Source organism: Dromaius novaehollandiae, chromosome Z (genome assembly GCF_036370855.1).
Source record: "Dromaius novaehollandiae isolate bDroNov1 chromosome Z, bDroNov1.hap1, whole genome shotgun sequence".
In the NCBI taxonomy this organism is placed as follows: Eukaryota; Metazoa; Chordata; class Aves; order Casuariiformes; family Dromaiidae; genus Dromaius; species Dromaius novaehollandiae.
Genome location: NC_088132.1, coordinates 29715292 through 29741176, shown reverse-complemented (window position 1 = coordinate 29741176; position 25885 = coordinate 29715292). Strand labels below are relative to the sequence as shown.

At 38.7% G+C, this 25885-nt stretch overlaps 1 protein-coding gene across 4 annotated transcripts in view; it reads right to left on the bottom strand.

Annotated features, from left to right (window-relative positions):
- The window catches only part of LOC112978757 (BDNF/NT-3 growth factors receptor), a 201910-nt gene that overhangs the window by 99149 nt on the left and 76876 nt on the right, over positions 1–25885 (bottom strand). For 2 of the 4 annotated variants that reach the window (XM_026092447.2, XM_064502655.1), the window contains one exon: positions 24701–24772. The exons of the other annotated variants lie outside the window; for them this stretch is intronic. In XM_026092447.2, the coding sequence (XP_025948232.1) occupies positions 24701–24772 (72 nt within the window). The remainder of the gene's footprint in view (positions 1–24700; positions 24773–25885) is intronic. 4 annotated transcript variants of the gene reach the window in all.

Below are 25885 nucleotides of genomic sequence, written 5' to 3'. Positions count from 1 at the left end.
CAATAAACTGAAAATTCTTCATTCTCACAGTCTTTAGAAAAGACACATTTTCTCTGATGATTTTTCTACAGCTTACTCATTTTATAAGATAAGGATTTTCAGGGCTTTTTTTCTTTTTTTAAGCCAAAGTAATATGCTAAGCCCCAACTAGCTAGTTCATCAAAAATGCAAATAAAATCAAACATGGGGATGGGGTAAAAGAGTGAAATCAAATATGAAGCATGAAATTCTATGCATGGAAAAAGTGAAAGAGCAATAATGTAATTCTCTTCATCTGAATGTCAACTGAGAGTAATTTATTAAGTTCACAATGGTGCATATTCCCTATGAATGACAGGGAAATCAGGACCACTGCCTTTGTATTAAGAATGATGACATCCTTTTGGGCAAATGAAGTCTTGTCCTGCTGTGGTACTTAGTTCTGCCACTGAAAGGCAGTATCGTTAATATATGGTTGCATATGAATTATGTTAGGAATGGGTTAAAGTAATAGATCTGTATCATTCCCAAGAGGCAATGCCAAAAAGGTAATTGCCCATATTTGTATCACTATATTATAGAGAGTGACAGTTTCATGTCTTCCTAATGGTTAACTGAAAATCTATAAAATCCATTTCTCTTTCTCACTGAGAAATTAATATAGGACCAAAACCTGAAATTCCGACTCTGGTCATGCTCAAGCAAAATTCCTACTGAAGTCAGTGGGAGTTTTGCCAGGGAGAGGATTAAAGACAGGACAGTTTGCTGTCTGCTACCAGGGATGTAAAAGCAACCTAGCTAGGCTGTCATAACAGAGCTGCTGGGGCTATTAAAACCAGCAAGAGTCTGATCTTTCACCTTTCACGGATGCGGTCACAGGGGCTTGCAGCGGAGGGACGGATGCACGGGGGCCAGGCGGCGTGCTGGAGCGCTCTCATCGCTGCGCTGGGAGCCCGGGGAGCCCAGCTCCTCCCGCACTGCTGCCCTTCCCTCCTCCTCCTCCTCCTCAGGGCCCAGAGAGAAGCAGGGGAGGAGCAAAGCAGCAAGCCTGGATCCTTGCAAAACTGCCCTGCTCGGCGGCAGTGCCACATCCTCATCATTGCAAAAACCCGCCAAAGCCATCCACAATATCCGTGCCGTACAGCACCGGGAGTGTGCCTGGGAACACGCTGCCTTTGGAGGGCTCTGCCCCTATAAGGCACCTTGGGAGAGAGCTGGTGGGAAGCAGCGACCGCGCAACCACCTCCCTGGGCTTCTGTGCGGGCGGCAGGGCCTGACAGGCAAGCAGAGGAGCCGGGAGGTCCCCGGGCTCCGCAAGGAGGGGACCCACGCTGCCGCAGAGCCCTCGGTCGTGCTGCTCCCTCTGCCCAGCTCAGGTTATCACACCTCCTTTGGGGGACACAAAAACGCATTTAAAAAACACACAGTTCATCGACCGAGTGGTTTGGATGTTTTTGTTCTCCAGCACATCTTCCCAGAGGTTTTAGAGTTTGGTTTGAGAAGACAGTACCAAAAATTCTTACTTTACCAGCCAATTCCCCCACGTTCTCGTGATGTGGTAGCAAAACCCAAGGAATGAAGATACGACAACTTATAACAGCTCAATTATCCAAGCAGTGTGCACAATGATGGAAAAATTAAATCCTGAGCTACAAAGCAGCTTGTAAGATGTTAACTCATCCATTTAAATTTTCGTGAGGAAGTCAGAATAACGTAGGAACTCATTACAGATGTCATTTTTAAAAAGAAAATTCATTTCAAGAATAAGATTACAACAGTTTTCTGACATTTTATATCACCACTAATGCCATCTGGCACCAATTTCATTTCAAATGGCCAAGCAATTATTGCTTGGGGAAAAAAAAATTAACTAATATTCACACCCAGGGCTTTGTCTTAAAATGTTTAATTAAAGACATATACTTAGGAAGCACCATCACTTGCAAAATAAAGATCAATATACTATTAAATAATGGTTCAGACGTCAGAAAATTGAGGCCCTGAATTTAAAAGAAATTAGCCCTATTGAATTAAACTCATTAAACTGGGTTCAAAAGCAAGTTTGAAAGTATATATCATATATAAACTCATTCAATACTAGTAGTAAAAAATGAAATTACTTTATTCACTGTTAGTAACACATGACTAAAACTGTAATATATAGCGCAATTTTACACCTACATAATCTCCTAAAAGATTGTTTCATAGAAAAAGTGAAACTACAGATAAATACAAATCTTATACAGAATCTGGCTATTATGGATCAAACGCCACAAAAACCTTACAGTTTTGAAATTAAAATTACATTGCTTCATTTTGTTGGCATTTCCTTTTTGTGTTAAATGTCTGGCAAGACCTAGGCTGTTTACTCCTACAAATGTTCACAGAGAGTGAATTTTAAGCTTTAAGATTTACCATTCCTGAATAGCTGGGAGAAGCAGAACTTAGGAATGGAAAATATTTAAGTTAGTCTGATGTGAATTGGTTAAAGGATCTGCCTCACACCCTTCTCAGTCTCTATTGGTTTGAACTCCTCGTGGTTCTGCATCCCATGAAGACATTCACCGCTGGACAGATGATCTGTTAGCATTTTACTGCCACGTGGCACAAACATAAATGCAGTGTAAGAGAAAGATACAGGAGAATCAGACTGCGCATGAGTTGTGCAGATGCAGTTCTGATCTGTAGGTAGCACCAACAAAAAGTTTCAGGTTGCTAAATAAAAGCAGCTACATATTATTCAGGGACAACTTAATGTTGTACACAAACAGCCCTCACTAGGCTTCTGAAGCAGAGAAAATTACTGCAGTAAGAGAAAGATGTGACTTCAGGCAGGACCACACACGCAAGCATGATTTCTTGTGTCAGTAACTGCAGTGATGACAAAAATCTCAGATGAATAAACGCACCTGATTTATTTTACGGGGGATACAGCGCTGCGCTGTATCTGGGGTCAGAGCCAGGGCTGTGGTGTAGCCGCGCGAGCCAGGCAAGCATCTGCACAGGCTCCCTGCATCCTGCAACACGCAGATGGAATTCTTTACGAACAGTGAGTTAAAGTTACATTTATATCCTGTATTAAACAAATAAATCTTACAGTAGCCTGATTTATGGCACCTGAAACAAGGCCTGTGTGCCTCCAAATGGTGGAGGGGAAGGGAGCCCTCTGAAGTCTTTCTGAATTTCCTCTCTCCTCCTAGAGAAGATCAAATCCTTTGTAATTAGACTGATGACAGGATAAGTCAGTCTCTGTGCCATCAATCCTCAGCCTCCCTACTCCGTCTGCCAAAGGCTGCCCTTTCCTGGCACGAGTATCTGTCCCCCGGCAATCACTGATCAAACTGCTAGCATGTGGGCTACCTACAAATCATCAGTGGTTACAGGCGCTTGCAGCTTGGCCAAAGTTCAGACCAGAACCTAGGAGCAAAAGAAAATGCTGGAGCTCTATAGTTAGGAGCACGATCTCTTAGACCCAATGCCATCACCTCCAAACTAGAGGTAACGACTTCACCTGCATCTCAGTGTATGGAGACTTTGGACTCAACAAAGTATGAAGCAGCAGGCAATGGGAAGTTGGTGCTCTCTTTAGAAAAGAAAAACAGTTATGATAAATCTTTCCCATCCTCTTCAAGGGGCGCATGGCCCTTCACACTTTTTTTAAAAAAGCACAATAATTAAGAGTGATAAAAAGTGATTCTTTACCTGGAAAGAGACTATGCTAACTCTCAAGGGAAAACCAATGGTGATGTATTGGAAAGGATATCTTTTAATAATACACTGCAAGCAGGAAGCTGGCCTCAAAGCATTCTGCTTCAAAAACCATACCTCACACGCTTAGAGGTTACTTCAGGAAGGAAACATTCAGGTAATTCACAGTGAACTTACCTGATTTTGATACACATTCTCTTAAGAAAACTAATGCAGAGTCCATGACTTAGGCTTTATTTAAAAGGCATCATGCATATTGAATATTTAGTAATAATAGAGTTAATGCTTATATGGCAGAAGCCTTTATAAACCCCATCAGGACCTGAGACATCTTTGGGCTACTTGCTACCCAGAAGACAGATTTTGCCAAGACAGGCAGACACCTCTATTACTGCACAGAGTCAGTATCCCAGAATGCCAAGAAATTATTTCTGGGTTATAAAAGATATAACTAAGAGAGGAACCGTCTTCCTTTTGCTGCCATGTAATCACCTGATATTAACAGAAAAATCAGAGTAGGGTCAACCATGAAGAAAACAAAATTGTTTTTCTCTCAGACTTTTAATTTTGTCCCTCATATTTAGAGAAACACATACCGATTTTTAAATTCTGAATGAAACTGGAGTCTCATGTAAATGTTTTTATCCTGCAAAATATAGACTTATCAAGACTGTACATACTGTTCTAATGTTCATAGTTATCTGTATGGGTACATGAAGCCCTGGGATTTTCTCATGAGTCTTAAGACATTTAATAGAGGTGAAGCAAAGTGTCCCTTCTTTCTATGACCCTATGCATTCATTGGCTACAATTCCACCGTGAATTTCAGATGTGGTTAGCCATATAGACCATTGCTCTGGACCTGGTGTGACCTGATGCACTCTGACCTCAGCCTCAGGCAAGGCCTCACCAGGAAACAGGAAAACAAAACAAAACAAAACCAAACACCTTTTGTAGCACACATTAGGAACAGCAAGAACAACTCTGTTTTAGACAACAAGGGCTATCCCAGGATTTCTACCAGAGTAAAAACATTATGAAAACTCAGCTGCCCGACACTGAACTGAAGAACTACGCAGCCCTTAGGCAAAGTTTTATATAGTACTAGCTGTTTTATTTGACTGTGTCCCCTGAGATAGGGATGAAGCATCAAAACTGAGTCAACATTGACTTCAATGCTATGCACAGTGCAACTGTGCTAAAACCCTTCCATGGGAAAGGGGGGTGACTCTTCAGCAGGATGACACTAGTCATCAAGCAGCTGCAATAGTTAGTTGCCCATCTAGCCTCAAAGAGTTTCACTAGTATCTGTTCTCTTCCTTCTTATATCTAATACTAGCTATTAAAAGAGTTATGGAGGAAATACCATCTGTGGTGTCATCAATACGTAGTTCCAGTACACATTCACATATTTCCATTTTGCTTATCAGCTCTCTCGGGAAGGTATCATTGCTAGAACGTCTTGCTGAATCCTCCGCTTGTTTTGGATGTGTAAATAGCACGGCCCTTGCAGGCCACAAAAGCAAATACAGGTACAAAAAAGACACTGCCAAATTTATATTCTAATGTACTCCAAGCTATCATTGGGGATTTTACTGATTACACTTGTCACGTATACAGGGAACGATACCTGAAGTCTGCCACGATGAAAAGTCAAGGCACAATAGTGGCATCATAAGGACTGGGGGAATAAACTGTGAATTCTCAAACTGCAGTAGATAAGCAAATGGCATAAAGGGAACAAACAAATTGATTTTAAGGTACTGTTTTTCAATTAGCAGAGCAAGCCATTCATGCCAAAGGCAGTCTCAACTTATGCACCAAACAAGAACTCTAATCCAAATTCATTTCCCGTAGTCTTTCAAGTACACCTTTCCGCTCTTATCTGCTTTCTTCTGTTGTCATGGACTCTGAATTGCAATTTTGTTTTGCAGTGATTATTTTAGCTGAAACTCCATTATCTGTTCACAGACCTTAATGATATTCTGGCTCCTTCACTGCTAACTCTTCTCTGATGATGAGAGTCCTAGAGCTCTGCATAGTAACTTGGAAGCCAAACTAAACATTACCATTTATATCTAATATATCCATCCACTTCAACAAACTACCTACAAAACACTTTATTTAGAAACCTGCAGACTATATTTGCTTTTTACAGTTAAAATACATTGCCAACAAGGTCTTTCATCAGAATTATCTGAATGTCAGTAATCAGAATTTTGTGACTTTTTGCAACTGTCCTCATGAAACTGCAATATCCAAAGACCTGCTGATTTTGTGCCTTGTGGTTTTGTTTTAGAACCTGATTACAAACATAATATAGGAAGAAACATGAATTGCTTTATCTGAAAGGTGATACTTAAATTCATTTTACATTTAAAATAGGAACTGAATCATAAAGTAACCTATGAAATTAACTTTTTATTCTTGCAATATGTTAATGAAGAAAATGGATGGAAATACCAAACACAGTTTCTCAAGAGACAAATACCCATGCTATTTGTATATATCCCCCTCTTTAAAAAGGAAAGAAATAAAGGTTTTACTGTTACAGGAATGCTTCCTGGAATACTTAAGTTTCAATTCATATTTATTCAAAAATGAACCCTTTATTGCTTTTTACACTGATTTGGAATATTCAAATGAAGAACATTTTAAATCTCTACATCACTTTTGATACTGTTTGCTTCCTAATTGCATGGGCAGTGTGTCTACTCAGTTTCTTTTTTTTTTTCTTCCTAAACAACTTGCCTTGAACTCCTGTTCAGACTGCAAATCCCATATTAAAGTATTCAATACCAAACACTCCCAGCTCTCCAAAAATATCCTATACTTCCCATTTTCAATCTTCTACTTCGTAATGCATTTCCATGAATATTTTATATTTCTTGAATACTTTCTTTAAGCTGATAGATAACTTTTAATCAATATTATAATTTATCTTAAGTTGAAAGCTTCTCTTGAAAGCTGAACCCCTATATCAAGCTTGTTTCTTTTATAAGCTGAAGATCTTCAGAAATTATTGTCAATGGCACATTTTACCTGGGATATAAAAAAGCATCTGTGCAAAATATGCTATGTGACATCACAACTGTGCCAAATATATGAAAAATTAGAAGTTCCCAATGGGCATATAAAGCAGATTTGCTTAAGTCCTCAGAGATGTTCTGTTCTCTCAGAAGAGAAAAAAGAAGAAAGAGAACATATAATGCAATATCCACATCTGCTAAATTCCAAATACAGCAATCAAATCCATGGGAAAATAAGGCATGCCCTAGCAAAAAGCAAAAAAGGGGAAAAACTTAGGCTTGAGCTGCAACATGACTATTTCGACACTGATAATTTCATTAGGTTCTTCAAACAACTCAGATGGTCCAGCCCAGCAAACAAAAGTCCTAAAACAAAACACATTCTCAAATCACAGCATTGATGTTTCCTCAAAACAGTTTGGAAAACTAACATAACCTCCTCTAGCATTCAACTAGCAACCCTTTTCTACTTAAAGTTTTGAGGAGATGAAGCATGCCCTGAAATGAAAAACTTGCTGTCTCATGGGCAAGAGTTCAGTAAGTAGTCATTCGATTGGGATACACACATGCCTGATTGAATGTACACATTAAACACATTAAGTTAAATTAAATAGAAAATTTATCCCTGAAAGATTGGGGGGTGGGGCGGGGGGGACGGGGGGAGCCAAGGGGCAGTTAAAGAGGATAAAGCATTCAAGATGCTATCAGAATATAATCGAGGAGTTGAGTCTAACTGCTTAACATTAAATAAAAGCAACAATAGACACATTTATAACAATGGATAGCAGGTGAAGTACTCTAAGATGGACATATTTTCCAATATACTACACATTACTAATGAAACACCAGATGTGAGCGATTTACAGAGAGTGAAAGACACAATGATAATGAATTATAAGACTTTATTGTCCTGTTAAAAATAGGTTCATCAAGTACACTTGTTTGTAAGTACAGATTGTCCAAACTGTTAAGGCAGTATTTGAAAACAAAAACTATGATTGTTGACTATTTACAAGAAATATAAAACAGTTTCAACAGGAAAAGTTGGGGGGGGCAGAGAGAGCTAAGATACACAGCTTGCTGATGGATTACAGTGCATCCTTTTCTTTTTCCTCACTTTTTTTAGGGGTGTTACGTTAGAATGAATTTTCATGCTATCATTTCGAGTATTTTTTCAACATGTGAAAAAAACAGACGTTAATACAAAATTTAAGTTCTATACTTTGACACCAACAGACTGTCCCTCTCTGAGTTTTTAAGCTGAAGCTAAGCTGAGAAACAGCAAAAGAAGGCAGGGCTCTGAATGGCAGAGGAAGACATTTCAAGCCCATTTACCAAAGCCTGTTGTCTCAGGTTTGCTTAGTGGCATGGCAGCTCACCTCCGTTCCAGCACTAGTAAACCCAGTAATATCAATGCAATAGCTGTGCTAAAAATATTCTGGAGGAAGAGATCAGGATTTCTTTTTCTGTTTTGTGGACGTGCCCAGGGAATAAGCCCTACACTGCTCACATCAAGGAAAAAAATCAAAACCATCACAAAAATGCCATGGCTTCATCCGCTACTTTCTTGAAGATCAGATAATTCCCTGAAATCCTCCATGGTAGTTATTGTCATTCCAGCGAAGGAAAGAAGCCTCAGTTAAAATGCGTATCTGAAGAGAGGAGTCTTTTATTTAAAATCGAGCCGCAATGTGCTTAGTAACACTGCTGTGAGTTGCTGCCTCTCGGGACTACAGGGGATTGCTCTCTTTGAAAGGAAAGCGGTTTGGCTCGGCCTTGCCTGTGACTCTGCTCCAGGCCAGGACACGTGCTTATCCACCACACTTACTCCTTGCAGCTGCAAAAATATATTTAAACCCAGACGGATGCTATCAGCTGTTATTAACATTAAAAGGACATTGCATGTCCATATCAAAGAAATATAGACCCTGATGTGCACTCCTCCAAACTATCTTTTTTGATGAATGGCTAAATTTCTGAAACAAAGATTACTAATGTACAAATATGAATACCTTCCAGTTAACTTTGAGGTTTGATTAAAAGACTGCAACCTCTTCTCTACAAATCTGATCATTCAACTTACACACTTGTATAACTAAACAGCTGTATCTACTTCCACTTAGTGAATCCACTTCTGTTTTCATAGCAGATCATATCTGAATGCAGAAAAGGAAACCAGAACAAATAGAAGTCACCTCCAAAATGTGGGCATACACATTTCCACAGAAGCAGGACAATGAGATGGGCAGTGAAACATGTGAGATACATAGTGCCAATGTTCTCCCTGCTCCCTACAAGGGCTGTATTTACGCTTTGCAGCACTTCGGACCGTCCATGAGCTCTTGCTGCAAAGATCAGATGGCTAAATCCGGCACCATGTGGGCCTGCGTTATACACTGGAATTGGTAGTGTTATGCCACCCCAGAACCATGGCAAAGCCCTTCCAAAGGGTATTCACAGACCTGGGTAAAATCTTTAAAATGCACATTTGTACTCTACAAGAAAGAGAGCGTACAGCACATCAAGGAGGAGGATGTTAGACCTTCTCAAGAGCAGAAGAGAAAGGAAGATAAAACAACTGAAATTTTGAAAAAAGAGAAGAAGCTAGGAGACTCGGGAAAAAGAAGAAAGTACTAAAAAAGGAAGAAGTTTCAGAGAAGCTTTTAGGTTTTTTCTTGAAATGAACTTGAATAAAATACTTAGCTCCCCCAAATTACAAGTAACTTTCAAATTATTGCAAATATTAAATATGCAACAGAAAAAGGAGGTCTGAATAAAAAAAGGTGCCAGAAAGGAAGCATTCTTTATTTGTTTGATAACGGTCTCCAACTTTACAAACCATTTGCAAGCTTTTAAATATCTGAACAGCTGCAATCAAGCACTGACCTTCATGCTGACAATTAACAGTCAGCATGTCACGGATGGCTGGGTGAAGGGCCTCTTACAAACCGGACTGCTGCATGAATGCTGTCGTGGGCAGAGCCAGTAGGAAGCATATGTCATTCCTATATGGCAAATTTCCGTAAGCCTTTTAATCTTTGAAAAACTGTTTTTAGAGAGTGTCTGCACCATAGGAAAGAAATGTTTGGGGTTTTTTTTAGTGCTTCCACTCACAGTCAAAAAGCAAAGAACAAGTCCTACAAGAAATATCTGAAGTGGAATTGTTTCCAACTAGTTGTCCACAGATTTTCTTGGCAACGTCTACTGCCCCAAGGCTCTTGCTCCTGCTGAAACGAATGGTTTTCTTCACTGCTGTATGGGAGAGATCCAGCTGGTGCTGGGGTGAGGGAAAAGCTTGGGGAGTCCCTTGTGCGGGGTGAGGTACTGGGACGCCCCTGTTGCTGTGCAAATGTGCCACAGCAGCCTCCATCTGCCCCTGCAGTGAGCTCCCAAGGCTCTTGCCAGAAAAGACGTCGGCCCCAAGGCCTTCCTGCGAGAAGAGCCCGCAGCCAGGGCGGCACGGACCGCTGGCCTGCCTCGTGGCAATGATGCCACCTGCCACGCAGACCTGGCCCGTGGTCGAGCTTCCACTGAATTTGGCAGGAACAGGTTTATTTAAGAGACCTGAATACACCCTGGCTCACACCAACACTCACCCCCAGGGCTCTTCCACTCAAGTCACCCAACTCACCTGCCTGTCAAACTGCCCGACTGCCAATCTCAGTTGTTCTCTGGGTATATTGAACTTCGATGTAAAGTCAATTGTAGCATAAATAAACCCCTTCTAGGAGAATACTTGAAACACGTTTTTATTTTAGTTTCACGTCTGGCAAACTTAAAAACAACACCACCAGCAAAAGACCTCTGCCTTTAAACGTTTCATAGACTTTTTTATTGCTGAGTGAAACAATATAAAAGCTTTTTAGTATCAAATCCTGGACATTCAGCAACTTTTGCCATGTTAATGGTTCCTGCACCATTCTTAGTTTGAGTCTCGCTTTATTTTAAGGAGGTCAGGAATTTGGTAATCAGCTGGGCCCTTTGTAAACCAACACCATTCGGGCAGATCAGAACCTCCACAGTTACAAGCAACCTCACTTACAATCAAGCTGAAAAACAGGAGCTAGCGGGCACTACAATTTCCACATTAAAAGTTTAGCTCCCCTTAGCTTTAAGAGGCTCTGTCCACATACTGAAAAGAAAACATTTTAGGAGTGTGTCGTCTTTTTCCATCGAGCATTAAACATCTGCGTTAAGACATAATTAGTAACAAATCACATGCTGTAATCCATAAGGTTCTGTGAATATCTGCATCAAGTAATAGTGCACTGAGTGACTAATATAAAAGATATAGTACAAAATATGTAAGAAGGATATTCTACTATATATATATATATAAATATATATATTTCAGTGGTGCATAAATCAGTTGTGGTTTATTAAAGTTACCTCCATGATTACATAAAATCCAAAATACTGTGTCAGTACATGTTGAAATATTTGAAGGTCAAATCTACTTCTATACCTTAAAGATGAACTGCAAAGTGCTACAAAATAAGTTATCAAAGAAAACAAAGTGTAAAATCCCAAATCAAAAACTGTGCACAGTTGTGTACACATAAATACTATGAAGCAGACAGAACTATCTTTTAAAAAATGAAATACTTCAAAAATCACCTGCCAAATTCCAACTCTGCAAGTTTGTCTTTTCCCTGCCAAAAGGAAAGGGATTGGATTCTCACCTCATTTATCTGGCAATTAATTGTGACTATATAACTGAAATATGCTGACTTTGTCCCAGCATAACTTACGCCTGGAATTTGGGCTACTGGGTCAAGCTCTGCTCTTTATCCAGTTTATGCTTAATGCAACTCCACTGACTTTAGTTCAAATATTGATATATATATTATATAAATGATACATTATTGATTTAGAATCAGCTCAATATCACTTAAATGGGAGGGAGATAAGCAAGAAGTCTGAGAAAAAAATAATTAAAAGAAAGTTAAAAGTGAATCAGTAAGCAGGAGAAAAAGTTAGTATTTCTATAAAATAAAAATAAGACCATTTCCACATAGACTTCGGGAGGAAAAAAGGCAGACATTCTTAATATTTTCCTGAGGAACAGCAGAACACTTGTTGACATCTACTTCAAACAGAGACTATGACTGATATCCTTAATTGCTGCCAGCCCTCCCCAAATCGCCACAGTATGTACAGGGTGACCAAAGATACCACGATTCCTCAGCCACTGCTAGACTTCCAGCTCTGCCCTCTTCTTTAATGCGAGGAGAAGAACACATCTTTGGGACAGATTTTGGAAGAAGGGAAGAAAACACTCTACCAATTGCAGTTCCCCTTCCCTAACCAGTGACATAGAAAAGACATATCTCACTACATAGGCCCAGAAGAATGCAAATGTGGACATGTTTCTTGACGAATAAGGAGATTCCCCAAAACTTCAGCACAGCAGGAAGAAAAAACTTGGATGTGAGAGAGACCGCAGAGAACGTAAGGAAAAGAGTCAGGGACTAGTTTTCTCAAAAGGCAAAGAGAGAGTAAGTTTATGGAGAAAGAACAAAAAAGGACAGGAAAAAACAAAGACACAATATACAGTACTTTAGAAAGAGAAGGATGGTGCACACTGAAAAAGACTGTAGCAAGAAAGAGAGAATGCTTCAGCGGAAGAGTGAAAATGGCTGAAATTGAAAAGCAAAAACAATGAAAAGAAACCACTGAAGGGACAAAGCAGTACTATCTCTTCTTCTTTTTACTAAATGTTATTGTAAAGAATTAGAATCAAACCAAATCTCAGAAAGGTAATCTAAATTCATAAAAAGACACGGGTTTATCTCAGTCTTTTGCCACCAGCCTTTGTAACTAATTTTCAGTTAAACAAAAAAAAAAAAAAAATTCAAACTTTGTCTTTCTTGTAACAATTTCCTAAATTAAAAAGATCAAGTTATAAACTCCGGACCTGATAGCTAAAGTGCAAAAATGAATCTCTAACCTAATGTCTAAAAGTAGTCCCTGCTCTTGCACAATGCTTATACCTTTGCTTAGCTTTACTCATTATAGTCCTCTTCTCTGAGCAGTTAAGTGTGCCTGTAAGTATATAGTCTGAAGGACCAAGAGTAGAGTTTATTCTTGCTCTTGGCTCAGACTCAGCATTCCAGCCTACTGAAGATTTGTACACTTACCACACTTAAGGACTACATTGAATAAGCATGGTCTAACTGAATGTGTGGCACTGAAGCAATGGCACTGGTTCAAAACTCAAAAGCACCAATGCAGTCTTGCCCCCTTTATGCGTACAGTTCATATGCTCCATAATCTTCCTTGTAAAGTCAGTGGAACCACATACATAAATAAGATTTGCATGGTCAAGTCTGCAATTTACTGCTTTAGGACTTAAGGCCAGATCCTGAAAATACACAAGAATTAAAGTATGTGCGCATTCTCTCTGAAACAAGTGGGATTACACACACACTCAATTAAGCCTATGTGGAAGAGTTTTGCAGACAGTAATTGAATAAAATAAAAGCAACTTTGCAGTTCACCTTTGATAAATATTATTTATAAAAACCAACATTTTTCCAGTTAAGTTCAAACAGGAAAAAAAATTGACAGAGGAAACAACATGATGTAATTTCATCTCAATGTCATTTTGCAGACACAGTCAGAACAAGGCGGTAGAAAAGAGTGTGATAGCTTATTTCCGGACTTTCTTGAGTTTTATAGCTGCCTCAGGGCTGGCTTTGCCCTGCTCTTGCAAAAACAGCTACTGATTTGAGTGTACTTCTAGAATTCTCCAAACACAACCAATGTCTAACAGAAGTCCAGAGGAGGTGGCACTTCACTGGGTAAGAACACTGTCCACTCCCTAGCGTGCAGCACACAGCTTCCACATACAAGCTCAACAGCCCCTCTCTCATCTTTTCCTTATTTCATTTACCCATCCAGTGGGATCTTATGAAATAAAACAAAACCTAAAAGAAACAAAATGAAATATGAGAAATCATGCTTAAAAAAAATTCAAAGAAAAAATAATACAAAGGACCAAACACAAATGAATACTTGACAATCAAACATATAAACATAAAGTGCATTTTAAGCATACATAAAATGTTAAATAAAAAGTATACATGATTTTATGAAAAAGACAACATTAGATCTATCTTGTGGCCAAAGTTTTCATTAATGAACTAAAAATGCATAAGGCATGTCACTCCTCTTTAACACATGAAAATATTCATATTGAGCTGTAATGCAATAAATATATCTAGTATTCTCTAACCAGGGGCTATATTTTGCATGGGCAGGAGAACAGCAGCCAGGCATGCTGCCTTGTGCAAAAGCCTACAGGGAACAAGCCTGAGCGCACAATCAAGCTCTCTCCTTGGCCTGTTGCATCCACAAAACAGAGGGAACTCAGCTGTACCACTCAATTATGGTAAATACAACACCAGCTTCCTCTGCAATCGCCGTTTCACGCCTTAGATCTGCGTGCATAACCCCTCTGCCTGCTTCAAACAGTTTGCTGCCCTTAATGTCATCGAATGACTTTGCAAGGGCAGAAAAAAAGTAGAACTGGGGGAAATACTAGTTAATTACCTTATAATTAATTGATTGTTTCCAAATATCAACAGGAACTTAAAAATCAGCAACTGAAAGGTAATGACACATTAAAACACACGTAAAAGCCCCAGGTCATGTTTTGTTCCCAGATGAAGAGGAAAACACATGAACCTATCCCTTGGATGTTACCTAGCTGTTTAAGGCTAACGGCTTTAAAGAAAACTATGTCTGGCCCTGCATTAAATCCAACTATCTGACTCTAAATCATAAATACTTCCTAGAACAGCATTACCTTACCCAGTCTGTTGTTATCTGATGCAGTTGAGTTATTATGTACATCATTGTTGACAGTCACCATTACTTGTTCTAACAACATTTGGAAAAAAAAAAACAAAACAAAACCACAAACATGTGAGTTGCACTATTTTCCTGCAAAGATAAACTTCATCAGCAGTTCTGTTTGTTTGTTTTAACCTTGCTTCACTAAGTTGAGAAAGCTTGTAGAGAGCTGAAAGCTTATCTACATTCCACATCACTCTAACCAACCCAAGATGCAGGGCCAAATCTTGATTTGCCTCAAGTCAACAGGAGTTTTGCTACCAGTTTCAAGAGAAGTTGAATTTGACTGAAAGTAATTAAGTAACAATGACTAATTCATTTACATTGCCTTTTCTTGGTGGTTTTAACCTTGAGGCACTTCTAGTACTTCCACCTTGGAAGTAGGTGATGGCACATTCAGAAACTGAACATGCTAGCTTTGAGCCACTGCACATTTCCAGATGGGTGTGGGCAAAATTCCTTTTCTCTGAAACAATTGATAGGATTTAGAGTAAGACGCCAACAAAAACAAAGACTTGGCTAATTCACAGACAAAAACACAGTATCAATGCAAGCGTGTATCATTTCAGAACTGCCAGGCTTCTGCACAGGGACTGTTTTTACTGGAGGTAAAGGCTCTAACACAGACTGACATTGAGTAGATGAGTTTCGTAAGGTCATATCCACATGTAGTGATGAGTATCTTCAGAACTTGTAAGGAATACTACATTATTTTTGGAATCTGTGCTCTTACTGCAGCTTAAATCATTCTTGCCCTTGCTAGTTCTACTGCTTCCTCTCGTATATGCTGAGATCTTAAATTGAATTAATATAGCTTTGCCACATTGCAGGAACATGAAATTCCCAGCGGGAGAATTCAAAACCTTATCACTGAAAATCCAGGTTCTCACATGGAGTATTAACATCACAGCCCTAAAAGTCTACTATAATGTTAAGAAAAATGCACACTTGTAAAATGTTTTGACGTTTATGATCATCTACGCATGCTGCAAACTATCCAACAGAGTTGAGGATCTGTTTCCACAGGTTGTACAAAGGTGACAGGCTTTTCCAGGCCTTCCTGCAGTATTTTCATTAAGTGGCTGTCCTTAATCATTATCTCAATTCTATGAAGGACATTTGGAAGTTGGGGGTTAGAGGGAAAAAGAAAATTATCATCAGGTTTTTGGTAGTCTAGCATTTAAAGCTACTGCATGGCTGCTACCTTTCCTTCAAATTTTCTAGGCCATTCAGACTCACTCTGTGGGTTTTTGCTTCGTTAAATCTGTGAGTCATACTTATCTATGTATAAATATGGGGGGTATGTGTGCGTGTATGTGTAAATATGTACATAAATACCCACGTGCGTACATATGACTATGTGTGTGTGAAGTAATTATCTGTTTTATATGTATATATACACACGCAAACACACACACTTTTTTTCTTCACAAACACAGGTATCTACACCACACTTTTAACACTAAGGAAAGTTATTGCAAGTGAAAGCTTTCTGGTCAGGGAGTTTGTGTCTTACCTGTTCCGGTGCAACCACTGTGAAACCAGAATGCTGTGTTTAAAGTCACTTCTGAATTTTCATTTGATAAGTTATTAATTGATGAACTACCACTCAGTATCCAGCATTATGCAAAATACAAGTAGACCATAGATCTGCTTATACTCTTAGTTACATCAGCAGGTATATTAGTTAACTCTGGTAGTCAACTGCAGTGTCCAAAACCAGTACAGAAGAAGAACCAGACCTAGGACCCTGACCTGAAAAGCCTACAAGAGTCAACAAGCCCACAGAGGAGTCCTGCAAGTCCTATTGAAGGCACAAGAATTAATCACCATAAATGCATCTTTTAACAGGAAAAGGTTTAACAGTCTAAATCAGATTCACACATTACTTAAAGTGCTCACGGGTACAAAAATCCAATCATAGCTATTCAGCTGTAACACAGGGCCAAAAGTGACAGGGCATTCCTCATAGCAGTAACTTATTTTTTTTCCCCAGCCAGAAACAGTGCAATCAGTGCAACATTTTCAGCAACCGGTTAATTTACCATAAATGTAGTTAAACTCTACTTCAAAATCTGCAAATTTCAAATCAAATTTCAATGAACACTTTCCAGTGGAATCCAATCCTTAAAGGCCAATTTACAAACAGACAGAGGAGCTGCTGCACTTCCACTAAACGCCCAAGTAGTTAGGAGTGGATAGGACACGTATCCAAGGTGTTAGAGACCTTCTGAATGCCTGAACCATTACTCTCTCTAGGAAAGAGGTGTATTCCTCCAATTTTATACACCTGGCTCTAATTTCTTTTGCTTTTCGTATGTATTCTGTGACAAAAAAGGCTTATTTGGGGTTTAATGAAGCATTCTGCGAAGACTGAAATGAATTTTCAGGCTTCCACTTTGGTGTAGAAAACAAAATAAAAAAGGTATTAACTTTATTCACTGAAACACAGAAAGCGACCAGGTGAAGTATGCAAAAAAGAAAAGGGCACAAATACAAATATAGTGGGGGGAAAGGCTCTGACAGGGGGAAGGTGAAATGGAGCAAAGAAAAAGGGCTGAAATAAAAAGTGACACTGACAGACACTGAATAGGAATGTTTTTTAAAAAATTATTCCAAGGATTTTTTTTTTTACGCTACAAACCCACTAAGCATCAGGCAATCTGGATTTAATTTGTACACTAACTCTCTGACTATTTGGAGTAATTGATATTAAATTAAAAGGCAAAATATTATGGGCAGTGGGTAGCAAGAAGATGATTTGTCATGTCCTAGCTGCCAAGCTGTTGACTTGTTTCTCAGAGTTCGAAAGGAGTTTGTTAGGTGGGTTGGGGCAAAAATCTGTTTTGGCTCAAGCTGCTGCTGGGGCACTGGATTCTGAGTTTAGTATTAGTTTAAAAAAAAAAAAAAAAAAAAAAAAAAAACCCTGCTGTTATGTAAGCTGCCACTCACGCTTGCAAAAGAAAGTACTCTAAAGAATAAAAATAAAAAACTTGAAACAAAAGTGGAGGAGAAAAAAAAGCCATCCATCTTCCCTGTACAAGGAATGACAAAACTTCATTCATCCTTTAAGGGAACATTATGTATCTGTCTCTCTCAGATGCAAATGTCTCCAAGACAATAAAGAACATACAAAGTAGTTTAAAATATAACATGCTGATACTTTAGTTCCAGTATCAGCTCCTCATTCAGAGTGTTTTAAACTGAATACTGGATTCATTATTAGTCTTAAAATAAATATTATAACCATTTTGCAATACATTATTTTGGGGGCATCAAATTTGCATACAAATGCTGCCCCCTCCCAAAGACAGAATGCTACACAGGTATAATATGAATTGTGCTATTAATACAGAACCATTTGAGTCAGCAGTGAGGTTTGGGGGGGGAGGGGTTGTTTTTTTTTCTTTTTTCAATCCTACAGTTGACTTTCTGGAAGTACCAGCGCTGGCTATCTCATGAGCTTTGCAGATCTGTACCTCACACAGCAGATGATCTGTCACTTCCTAAGGTTTTATTGTCAGTAGTAGCTGGATAAAATGCCTTTAAGACCAACTCCTTTGAACCTGTTTATTGTATTATTTTTAATAGGCACATGGTTCACAGAAAGAAAAGCAAAATAGGAAAAAAAAAAAAACCAGTAAATATACATACTGAACTCTTTCTGAAAGAAGAGCCCATCTTAAATACCATCCTTCTCATAGGTGAAGTTAATTTTTTTCTCCTTGTACTGGCACTCAGAGTCGGAGTACTTCATGGAACCGTAAGACCTAACGCATTTCATTGCCAGAGCCGGAAGCATCTCTGGTATGGGCATAGTCACACACCCACGGGCTCAATTTCCACCAGTCCCAGCCAACCTCCAGCATGCCCCTGCTCACAGCCCATGCCCCTGCTCACAGCCCATGCCCCTGCTCACAGCCCATGCCCCTGCGAGCCTCCACTTAAGTCATTCAGCATGGAAACTCTTATGACATGGTTGTCTTCTGAACTGTATTGCAAAGCAAGAAGATAAACTTCAGTTGTCCGAGATCCTTTTTAATCCAACAGTATACAAAACAATATATTCCCACGACTTCTACATAAATTAGAGGTCTCAAAGTGAACACTCCTGGTCATTTCAAACCTGATCTGAACCTTGCCAGACCAAATAAAAGATTCCTGTAATGATGACTTCACTGAATTGAGAACTTAGGTTTCATATACTCACATTCTGCTCTCCAAATATGTTTCTAAATATCTGAAGATTTGCATAAATTCAGAGATCATGTATGTAAACGCAAGTATTCAAGAGAAAGCACAAGCAAAATAAATGCTGTGCAATTAAGAGTTCCTAAGATGTTACACCTCGTTATGCTTTCTCTCTTCACCACGTGCATATGGTTTATCCTAAACAGAGTGTTACTTGGTGCTTTGATCCACACAGAGTATTTTGAAACAAAAATCAGCTTACATTTTTACTTTTTCCAGCTTGGAGGCAATCAAGCATAACAAGACATGCATCTGTAAGCCCTTTTAAATGAACAGTGATTTATATGGAGCTCACACTGCTGAGTGGAAGGGAGGAAAGTAAAGAGAAGAAAGATGTAGCTGCATTACCTAAAAAGATATTCTTATCAAATTTGTCAGTTTCTGATTTTAAGTAGAAAATTAAATGAAATAATTCATTCCTAGTTTGCTTCTTGGACCTGAGCCACTGCTTCAAACAGCAGTGCACGCTAATGCTGTGGCAAAATGAGGACAAAATGTCACCTCATTTTTATTGAAAAGCAAGGAGAGGCTCCTGGATAGGTTTCTGGAGAATGTTTATTGCACAAAAAGAATAATGTCCTGTTTCATTAGAGCAGTGCCTACACAGCTGCAGAAGATAAAGCTGTCTGAAGAAAACTATCCTTTTTCTTCAGGATTCTGCATGGATCAGAGCACCTTTGCAACCTAAACATTAAATGCGACTTTTTTTAAAGAAAACATTCCTTACATCTCATGAGGCTCTATGATAGTTTTTTCATTCACGTCATTAAAAACTCTAATGACAAAAATATATATTATTTTTTACCTAAAGATAGAAGCTTGGACAGAAAACAAAGAAATGAAAACCTAAGAGCTAAACACAGAGACCTGGACACACTCTACCTTATTACAGGCCAGGAATTCCCAGAAGAATCCAGATCTGAATTTCACATTAGGTTTTCTTTCCAGATCAGATTTTCCAGTGACTGAATTTACTTAGTAATTGTAGAAACTAAGACCAGAAAAGGTTAAAAATCCACCCCATCTTCTTGCACATGAAGATGAAGTCTTGACCCTCTTACTTGTTCTAGCTACTTAAAACACCCAGAAGACAGTACACAATACAATATATTAACCTGAGGACTAATTACAGTAAATCAAAACCTAGAGTTTATGCTTTCCTTTGTAATTCTTCAAAATATTGCAGTATTTTAAAAAGAGTTCTCTTCCAATATTACTAGTATTTCCTCTACTGTTTAAATTTATGCTCCACAGGTATGGATACACAGTTTATCATTTTATGGACGCTGACACCTGTATGAGATTTCCAAATGGGCTTAATAAAATTGGAGCCATTAACATTACTGTTGCAAGCAGCATTCAATCTATTTAATGGTTTGGTTCATTGATCCACAAGTTCATAAAACTAGGAAGGGGGTCAAACAGAATTATATGTACTTTAGTAAAGGACCCTATAAAGCTGTTCTCAGTGTAAAATGAGTTAGGACCATGAGATAGTAAAACTTGACCTGTCTACTCAGCATTTCAGAGACCAAAAATATTTTGGACTAACAGTCCTCTACGCTGCCAACAATGAACATTTAATATCTTAATCTGTTTTTCCTTGGTCTGATTTGGGTTATTTATTTTATTTCCTAGTACGATACTTTGGAAGATGTGATCATTTTCCAAGCAGGCAGCAGAAAACGAAACATTTGTGCTCAGCATTCTTAAGGAGAATATATTGTATCTTTCTCAAGGAGAGTCATTACCCTCTTGTCTTCCAGCACAATATCCAACAGACGTTTCCTTTTACAATATTGCTGCTGATGCTGTACTTGCTCTGCTTGCTATTGATTAGTGAGAGTCAAGGACATTAAAACCTTAAGCTCAAACCACCAGCTCTCAGAGCCAGTCAATGGGTATATTTTGCGCAGCTCCTAATTCAGGGACAGGTTAAAGAAAAAAGAGACACTGTGAATAAGCAACTGGTCAGACTCAGAAACAAGAGATTTTGCAGAAACGGCAGCTCCCCACAGAACCACAGAAAACACACCTCAGTAGGAAGCCCAGCTCACAGAAAAGGGTGTAACAGTTACTATCTGTACACACATTTTAAAACCTAGACATCCACAGGTTATTCCACACTTCTTTTGCATGAAACACTGCATGCCTAAGAGATCAATCAGTATTTCAAGGAACATTTCTCAAAGCTTCCTGCAAGTCCTTGAAAAGTCAAAGCAGTTAAAAAAAAATAAAAAAAAGAAAAAAGCTGTTTACCTTACAACATCCCTAGCATTTGTGTTTAATACACTCATCAGAATGCATGTAAAATACAAAAATGATACTACACGGATGCACTTTTGACAAGTGTCAGTTTACAGCCACAAAAAAGAAGATCAGAGCACATGAAGGACATAGCATAATTATGTCTCAACTCTTTGAAAAATAGATTCATTGTCAACTTGGAAACTAGTCTGTCTCTCTCTACCTGAATACTGAAAGCCAACTCTACCAAGAATTTAGCTTGTTTAATTCCAAAGATCAATAGATATTCCATATATGGCCTTTTTGACTTGAACTGGCAAGCCAAGCTATACATAGAAATTAGATAAATAATGTTTCTTCTTCTAGTATAATAAGAAGAGTCATGGAACTGCATCATATATATTAATTTATAATGAGATTATTCTGCTAACTATTGCCCTACAATAATATCCATTCCTTTGATCATTACAGGCCTCATAGTTGTTACTGAACAGTTCTCCAGCTTCCTTTCAATGACATTTTACCTTGGATCTGTGAAGCCCAAGCACTTCTTACAAGACACATATGCTAATCACTGACTGCATCTAGTAAAACAATTCTATTCTTTTTATTTCATTAATCTCAACCACCTTCCTTTACGGCAATTCAGCTTAAGGCTTCCTTAAAAAAAATCATTAATGATCTTCCTTAAAAAAGCTGATCTGTGCTGGATAAATTCTACTGAGAAGTAGTATAGTCAATGATTAGGATATTAGACTGAGAGCAAGCAAGCAAGCATCAAATCTCAGCTAGCCCAAACATGGCAAATAGGTTCCATATCAAAAAAACAGAATACCTCCCAAAAAACTGTTACCTCTTACCATAAATCCTACTGTCACATCATAGGGAAGAGACAAACTTAGTTGTCTTTCACTGAACCACATCCAAATGAGTCCTTCTCCACAACACCACATGGGCTTTGAGGGAGAAGGATGAGGCACAGGATATCTCTTCATGGAGCTCATGGTCAGGACTTATACCCCTAAAAAACCATCCCAACATCTAGCATACATTCTGCAGGCAGCCTGAGGTATATATACGCAGGTCCTACACCTCTTCAAAGGCTCCAGGGACTTTCTTCTCTTCCCAAGCACTGCAGTCACTTGGAATCACACTGAAGACACTGCTTGGCTGTGAACACCCCTGTGATTCCTCCCAAACACAGGATATGGAAAAGATTTTTGAGGGAAAATATTGTACAGCTTGGAACTAAATAAAGCAGTCCAAGTCTCCTGAAGCACAACCCTGTGGAGCCAAAGTGAAAGCGATGTGCACCTACTCCAGGCTCGCACTGATTTGCTTTGTTCTGTTCCCAGTTTTATAGACACATGGGCACAAAATGGATCTCCGTTCAAAGGAGTGCTCTTCACACGGTACAGTAAGGAATGGAGAAGGACAAAGGTATTGCAAACAAGTCTTGGGAAAAAAGGAAGCTCCCACTCTTTATATTTAAAAATGTTACCTTTTACTGCACCTTTTTGCCAGAACTAAACACATATTATATTTAACAGGCTAACTGTATCTAAATTACATCCAAAGAGCCCTGTCTGAAGACTAAACAACTTTCTTATGGGAGAAAGTAAACAGTTTTACTAAATGATACAATGTAATTAGAATCTTAATTAATATGAAATAAATTAGAGACATGAGTCTATAATGGATACCATGTTCAGCTGCTTACTGCCATAACTGCCAGGGGAGGCTATTAGCAAGTAACTCAGTAAGGCTGTTTTCTTATTTGCAACTGTGTTCCTGCAGCTGAAGATGTTGGGTTCCTCATCCACGTGTTTTGGCAAACTGTATACTATACATCCTATTTGGATCCTATTTGTCTGCCACCATTGATGCACCCCGAACATAACTTTCTGAGCTGTATGAAAAGCAACAGAAATATTCTTTCCCTCTTTCCACACGTGTGAACCAAGCTTTGAAATGCAATCCCAAAGATATTTCCATAAAATAGCTTTGTAGGGGCAGAATCAGGAAAGGAATGGAGCCATTGCTCAGTTATTCCTGCCATATTGCTGAGCTATGCCTCCTGAATTTCCCCATTTCCATGGAAAAAAATGGTCTTCTAGCCCTATTAAGGTCAAAAAATGCTTACAGTGATGAAAGTAAGAGGGACTGATGCTTTACTTGGTGACAATCCATCCCCCCACGCCCAAGGCACTGCTTCAGAAACCCAGAGTCCTCAGCCTTCACAGTCATGATAAATCCCCTTGCGTTTCCAGTGAATAAATAGCCACAACCACATGCCTCGTCATGGCTTGAGCAAAGACATAGATTTTCCTTTTTTTTTTAATCCACAACTATTTTATCTACATTAACCACGGTACCATTCTGGGCTAAGCTAAATAGCACTCTCCCAGACAGTGTCCTGATAAGGTTCAAAGGACAGCATGGGTTATGATTATTCACCATACACAATATGGATGAGGCCATCCTATCTGAGGGAAGAGGGAGAAGAGAGTTTTAAACACATGCGCAAAATCCATACCTTCCCCTCAGGGCCAGAGAACATACCCGAGCCGCCTTTGCTTTATTGGTATACACACAGTTTCAAATGCGGCTAGCTGCTTTGCCCCAGAAGCAAGTGAAATGATACAGTATTTGCAAACCACACATTATGTCTATTCTGCAGGGAGAACACTTAACAGACAATACAGAATTGAATTATTTCTGATTACTTAAAGTGCAATGGAACGGAAGGAGTGAGTCAGTTATGTGAACTCTATGCTACTAAAGCGACTTGTTAAAAAGGGTTTCAAAATAATTGTACTCGTTTTGTTAATGAATGACAGAAAAGCCTGGTATTTGACCAGTTCTAATTATTTACACTTGGTTCCATAAAACAATATTAATAGAGCAGAAAGTAATTTTTGACATTCTCTCTGAAAAACATATTAATCAACAAGTATTTGAGAGCTCTCGTGATTTTCATCCTGTCTGGACTGGAAAAGATGATGACTGAGAACACGTTAGCGAACAAAGAATATCCCTTCCCAACGCAAACACACTAGTCTAAAGAAACTAGTCTAAACATGATATTTGGGATTTCTCCCCAGATACAGAGCTGGGCTTGGTAAGAATCCATTTGGTGTAAGCAAATCCTGCTTAACAATGGATTTCTCAGAGCAAAACAATGCAGCAAGTTTCATTCTCATAGTATTATTTAGTCCATCCCAATTCAACAAATATTTCAATAGAATATCATCTTTTTCAAGCTCTGTTCAAACCCCTGACATTTGCCCAAAAAGAATTTCCCAGATTCGTAAGGGAACCTAAAATGCATCATTAATTTTTCACAATTTTGACTGCATATGTATTTTATTTACCAAGAAAAGGGTTTGTATGTGTATGTATATACACAAATACATGATTGATATATATGTATATACATACATATATACTGCATACACATACACACATATAAAAATATATCCTGGAAATAAAACTGAAAATAAGTGTAGTATGTTAGAATGACATTAGTTCTAAGAGGAAATAATTCCACAAATTCACTGAGTAGATATAAAAACAATATAATCATTGTTTTTTATAGGTTAGGAGTCTGAATAGCTTTATCATCTCACCTTCATTATCGCAGTCTTGCAATGAAAGCCATATTTGATCTACCAGACCAACTCCTTTTACTTCACCATGAACTGGAATGGAATGCATTATCATTAATGCAATGTCAAGGGTTTGGTTTGCAATTGTCAAGTCTACTCTTTTTTTACATTTACATTTCTTTACCAATTGCTTTATCTTCCATCCTAGTTTGCAGGACAGAAATCATCTATCGTGGTACTTCTAGACTGTTCCCAGTTCACACTTTTCACAGTTATGAAGCTATACTATGAGGATGGCTGTCACTCTTAACTGATATTTTCTGGACTGGATTTGACTAGACACATCCTGTACATGTGTTTTAGAGACACAGAAAGCCAGCACAGCTTAATAACATTTAGGAAACAATTGTAGTATCATGCTTTATAATTAGTACTGAAGAGAAAGTCTCCATTAACTGGCCAAATTCTTCTTGGTATATATCCTTGGCTTCCAAAAACGAGCCTTATGTTCAGACAGCTCCTGCAGAAGTCAAGGGTCAATCCTCGGTTATATTGCACAGAGCATTTTTTTTGCTTGGGGTTTGTGGGGTTTGTTTGGGGTTTTTGCTTTTGTTGGGGATCATATACAGAACAAAAACCCCACTCATTATCAGGGAAGTCAGTAATTCACTGCATTAAAAAATCCTCAGAAGACCTAACATCAAAGCAGCTCATTCAGCACCTGCCTCTAACTCCTTACTCCCAGTACTAGAATCAGCCTTTAACCAGCCTGTATTGCCTATAATTTCTCCAAGTGGCCATACGTTGTGTCAGAGGCCCTGGTGTTCCCTTGTTGCTCCCACAACGCAGGAGGTACCAGTGCAGCGTAACAACAGGTCTCCCCTTCTCCTTTAGACTGGGGTAGTTCAGCATGAGGAGTCACAGTGACTATAAATAAAAGACTTGCAAATTCAAGCCTCTCTATCCCAATTTCTTCGATACCAGTGCTAAATATTCTTCACAATTGGAAAATATGAACTTATTAAGTGCAAACTGGAAAGCTATAAACAAAACTGTAACTTCTTCAAGCAGTTATTTGTTCTTCACAGGCAAAGACAACAGATCTGTAGCCAATAAACCTGGACATTCCTTATGAATTCAGTGTAGGTCCAAACATCTGAAAATAGGTAAAAGCAAACCCCAGCCAAATAGCAGGGCTCAATTTCA